We start from the raw sequence: 5447 nt of genomic DNA, 5'->3' as shown, positions 1-5447 counted from the left end.
TAGATAGAATAGGTGCTTTAAAAGTTGAATAGCTATTGTGTGCGTACACACACACACACACACACACACACACACACACCTCCCAAAATAAAGAAACAACCCGAAGGGAATAATGAACTCTAAGAGAAGTGACTCAAAACCCACATGAAAGCAAGATTTTCATTACTTTTTTCTCCAACGGTGTCCCCAGAATCTTTACCCAGTTGCATTTCTAAGAAATTAAATCCTCACAACGCATCCCCCACAGAGTCCAGTGGGATTTCGATGAGGAGGGGCCCGTGTAAAGCCTTCCTGTCCTCTGTGTCTGATGGTTCAACCTTTCCCCCCTAAATTTCCGCGGCCCCTTTGTCCTCACGTGTACAAAACTCTTTATCAGTACCGTTCTCTATAATACTGCAGCAATTGCCAAGGAGCGGAGAGGAAATCAGAAAACCCCGGGGAGTCCTGAACAGCTTGGGATGCTCTCCCCCAAAACACACAGTTCTCCCCAACACTCCCCTCCTGGAGACGCCTCTGCTAGAAGGTAGAATTATCAGAGAGGCAATCAGAGATGGCACACATGTGCTGGTTACACATGGGTAGTTAATATAATCCTATATCATAAAAGCCTAATATGCTAAGTGTTCTACCCTTTGACCAGTTGCTATGACGCACACTGACCACCAGGTGGCAGACACTCCTGGTAGTTTAGCTTGCTGCTGGGGTCCGGCCGATTAAGACTGGGCGAGATGAGCCAGGCATGCCCTGGAGCCCTCCCAGGGTCCCTCCCCGGCCCTGGTCGTGCACCCGTGGGGTCCCTCGGCCTGGCTCGTACCCTCTCGCAATCTAGGACCCCTTGGAGGATGTCGGAGAGCTGGTTTTGGCCCGATCCCCGCAGGCCAGGCCAAGGGACCCCACCGGTGCACAAATCTGTGCACCAGGCCTCTAGTTGACCAATATATAAGACCTCAAGGCTGATGTCCGCAGTCACTGTTCTGTTGGGTCCTGGAGTCACCATCATCTGAGAAAACAGAGTTCAATAGACATAGTCATTGATTTTCCTCATGGTCTGGAGCCAAGCATGTCCAGCTAGCAGAGCTAGAAGAGCCCTTTTAGAAAATATAGTGTTGACCATGACAAAGGGTCCTTCTGAACAGACATTGTCTTTGTAGTTTTGTCAGTTTGTTTCTAGAATTTCACAGAATCAGACTTCTGTCTGTTGTTAATCATATCAAGCAACTAAGATATTATAAGTTAAAAACATGATCTCTGGTGGGTGCAGTTTAAAAATGTAGAGCAATACATGTCTGTATTAAGAAATGTTTTGTAAAGTGAGCGGCGGGGGGGAGTGGTTTTCATCCGGTTGGATAAAGTTAAGAGCTGTCGTATATAATTAATCAAACCCAGGCCAATGATGGCCAGACTGCAGGGAGAGAGTTTGACTCCTGGTGGAGCTTGGGATCTGCCGATGGCCGTGTTGAGATACATGAGTCATAGAAAACAATTTGTGATATTTAAACGCGTTTTATCCCAAGTCATCCTCTGCTGTGAGTCTTTGTGGGATGCAAACGTTTTATGTCGGTTGACATAAAATTGCAGCAAATGGGGGATATTTTGGGGGCTGAATCATTGCTCCGCAAAGTAAATGTAGAAAAAAACCCTTCCATCGCGTCCCTGGTTTATAAACATATCTTCACTGGACTATTCTAGAATCTAGAGAATTGCTAAATATAAACGCCGCTCATAAACCAGTAACTCTGGTCATTATTTCCGTGTCTAACCTGGGTTCCACTTCTTTTCATCCCACAGACGCCCTACTTCTGGCCATCCAATTGCTGGGAGCCGGAAAACACGGACTACGGTCAGTGCAATATCTCCTTTTATGTGGGGCAGCCGTGTGGCTGCGTGAACATGTGCTCGCATGTTATTGCTTCTGTGATGGAGAAAAGAACACGACCCTTCCGTGTTTCTAACACAGAATTTATGAATGGCTGTGGTTTTTGGAAAGTTATACCAAACCCGGTGGCAGCTCTTTCCATGGAATAGTGTCCGCTGAGGCTGTTAAAGAAAAATAGATTTTCTTCTGAAAAGGGTAAAGACCGATACGCAAGCTTTAAAGAAAGGCTCTTAGTATTTTTCCATCGCACGTTGGTCTACTAGAAAGAGTTATTACAAAGGGGCTCAGAGGGCCAGAGTTCTAGCTCACCCTACCAGGCTGTGAGAATTGTGGTAAGCCCATTGACTCTCTGAGGCTTAATTTTTCTCACTATTTTTAAAAAATACATTTTTATTGATTTCAGAGAGGAAAGGAGAGGGAGAGATAGAAACATCAGTGATGAAAGAGAATCATGGATCGGCTGCCTCCTGCACGGCCCACACTGAGGATGGAGCCCGCAACCCGGGCATGTGCCCTGACCGGGAATCGAACCGTGACCTCCTGGTTCCTAGGTCGATGCTCCACCACTGAGCCACGCCGGCCAGGCTGATTGCACTGTTTCTCCGGCTGTTAAGTATACCGAATGTGCTATGCCATTGTATTTCCGTCATTGTCACGAACACATTCTGGCAGGCTGTACATTCTGTGACGGCCTGGGCTCTACTTTTGTGTTAAGTGTGAGGTGTTGGGTTCTCGTTACAGAAGCTTCTGGTTAGGCCAACAAATGTTTTTCTGAGCCTGCGGAGTCCCCTGCTGTTGCTCTCTGGTTTCTCGGTAAAGCTTTGGCCCGCTCCCAGCTGTTGTAATAAAAGTGACGGTGGTAACACATGGTGCTCACAGGTTGCTGTGCTATTTGTCAGGTTCCGGTGTTGTACCTCCCTCTGATGCCCTGGACGGGGGAGCAAAAAGCAGAGCTTGCAAAGCCTTCCCAAACAGACTTCTGTTTTAAAATAGACATTCTTATTGATTTCAGGGAGGGAGGGAGAGGGAGGGAGAACTGGAAACATCCATGATGAGAGAGAATCACGGATCGGCTGCTTCCTGCACGCCCCACACTGGGGATGGAGCCCGAAACCCGGGCATGTGCCCTGAGCGGGAATCGAACCGTGACCTCCTGGTTCCCAGGTTGACGCTCAACCACCGAGCCACACCAGCCGGGCCGTATTTCTGTTTTAAATGTATTTTACCAGCTGGACAACAATGTCTCTGCTTAGGTTGCAGGAGGATCTAGGATTTCTCGGCCCAACTGACTCTCTCAATTCTCAGTTCAAACCACCGGATGCAATACCTGGTCGCTAGCATATGCCAAGAGTGACTTGTGGGAATGGACTCACCAGGGCACTATTTTAGCCTTGAATAAATTAATGAACAAATAAGCACACTTAATTGAAGTCACCTCCTACATTTGAAAAACTGCATCCACTTTAACTTCTTAGTATATTGTGGCTAACCAAGGCTTAAAGGAATGTGTGCATTACTGAGAGGTTCTGAATGGGAACTGCTGTTCAGAACATGAGAAGTGAAGTTACTGCCCTGACCGGTTTGGCTCAGTGGATAGAGCATCGGCCTGCGGACTGAAGGGTCCCAGGTTCGATTCCGGCAAAGGGCATGTACCTGGGTTGCGGGCACATCCCCAATAGGGGTGTGCAGGAGGCCGCTGAGCGATGTTTCTCTCTCATCCATGTTTCTAACTCTCTATCCCTCTCCCTTCCTCTCTGTAAAAAATCAATAAAATATATTTTTTAAAAAAGAAGTGAAGTTATTGCTAAGGTTATAAAGCCAAATACCAATTTCTTAAAATCACATGTTCTTTTATTTGTGTTTTTTGGTTTTTCTAATTCTTCACTTTCTATTTATTGATTCATTTTTTTTTCCTAATTGTTGAAAGTATTACAGATGTCCCCTTTGTTGGTGTGTATGTTTTTCCCCAGTGACCCCCCCTCCACCCTGCACCTGCCCCTCCCAGGCCTTCACCACCCTATGGTCTGTCCCCCACCCCGCTCCTTCCCTCTGAAATAAGTCAGTCTGTTCCGTGCGTCCGTGTCTCTGGACCTCTTTTGTTCATCAGTTCATTTTGTTCATTAGCTTCCACCTGAGTGAGATCATGCGATACTTATCTTTCTCTGACTGGCTTATTTCGCTCAGCATGATGCTGTCCAGGTCCCTCCACGCAGTCACATGTCCTTTTGATTCTGAAGTGACCATTTTATAATCAGTCCCGACAAAAGAGCTGATCATCTGCCCCCTGCAATAGGTTGATAGGTCGATGCTCCACCACTGAGCCATCTACATTTGCATGATGCGTTATGTTTCCAACAGGCTTTACGTTTCCTTCACTGTTCACAGCCGTGAAATCTGAAAAAAAAAAAAAAAAGGACGTTAAAATTCTCATTTCTCAGGAACCTGGCTCAGCGAGGGCCGATGCCTTTACTTACCTCACTAGGACCAGGCATCCGCTTACTGATTTGAGAATGATTCCTCCGCTGTTCGTGTGCGGGAACTCTGGCTTTTACCCGTTGCATGTTTTTTCTTGGGTTGGTGGGAAAATTTGGACTTAAATTTCTAAGAAAATTAATAAATCAATACTTATTCCTTGTATTGATTTTAGAGGGTCCCTAGGCCCGGCCGGCAATCAGGGCCAATCTGTGGGGCGACCGGCGGGGCAGTTGGGGGGCCCCCCCGCTGGTACATGCCTTGGCTGGCCTGGGGGGAGCTCCTGCATTGAGCGTCTGCCCCCTGGTGGTCAGTGCGCATCATAGTGGCTGGTTGTTCCACTGATCATTCCGCCGTTCGGTCAATTTGCATATTAGGCTTTTATTATATAGGATAGGACAATCTTGAGGCGAATTCTAAGCCCATTCACAGCCCTCAAGTGCTGCTCGGCCACCCATCACTTCTCCTCTCATCCTTTAAGGAATCCGGAAACCATGCTGGGAACCTCTGGAGAAGATCCAAAGGAAAGGAAAGGATACAATAATCAGGTCAAGTTTAAGGCTTAAACATTAAAGGTCAGCTTTTTAGAGGTCAACGAAACAGGTCCTTCACTGTGTTTGCAAAGTTCTGGCTCACCCCAGTCCTTTTTCTTTCTGCATCAATTAGGCTATTTTAATCCTCTCTCCTTGTACGTCCTGAGTGTCCTTAGGCGCCTTATTTCAGCAGGAAGATGTATGAAACTGCTCCCAAGGTTGCCTTCCTTTTAGGATCTACCCTTGATTCAGGCTGAATATTTCTCTAACTGGGTTCAGATTTCAACTCCGCTGCTGATTAGCTGTGTCCTTGAAAACCTGTATCCTCAGCCCAGCCCAGACTTTGAGAGGAGGGAATTACACACACGTTAGCCGGAGGGTCGACCTAGGAACCAGGAGGTCACGGTTCCATTCCCGGTCAAGGGCACAGGCCTGGGTTGCCGGCTCCATCCTCAGTAGGGGGCGTGCTGGAGGCAGCCGATCCATGATTCTCCCTCCTCACTGATGTTTCTCTCTCTCTCTCTCTTCCTTCCTCTCTAAAATCAATACAAATATATTTTTTAAAA

General features: G+C 47.1%; 1 protein-coding gene across 3 annotated transcripts in view; it reads left to right on the top strand.

Moving 5' to 3' along the window:
• Positions 1 to 5447, top strand: part of RGS7 (regulator of G-protein signaling 7) — a 63751-nt gene that overhangs the window by 25376 nt on the left and 32928 nt on the right. For all 3 annotated transcript variants that reach the window (XM_005856373.2, XM_005856372.2, XM_014535880.1), the window contains one exon: positions 1789 to 1840. In XM_005856373.2, coding sequence (XP_005856435.1) covers positions 1789 to 1840 — 52 coding nt within the window. The remainder of the gene's footprint in view (positions 1 to 1788; positions 1841 to 5447) is intronic.

This window comes from Myotis brandtii, unplaced genomic scaffold, assembly GCF_000412655.1.
Source record: "Myotis brandtii unplaced genomic scaffold, ASM41265v1 scaffold1026, whole genome shotgun sequence".
In the NCBI taxonomy this organism is placed as follows: Eukaryota; Metazoa; Chordata; class Mammalia; order Chiroptera; family Vespertilionidae; genus Myotis; species Myotis brandtii.
The sequence above is the reverse complement of the archived record's forward strand: the minus strand, read 5'-3'. Positions and strand labels throughout refer to the sequence as shown.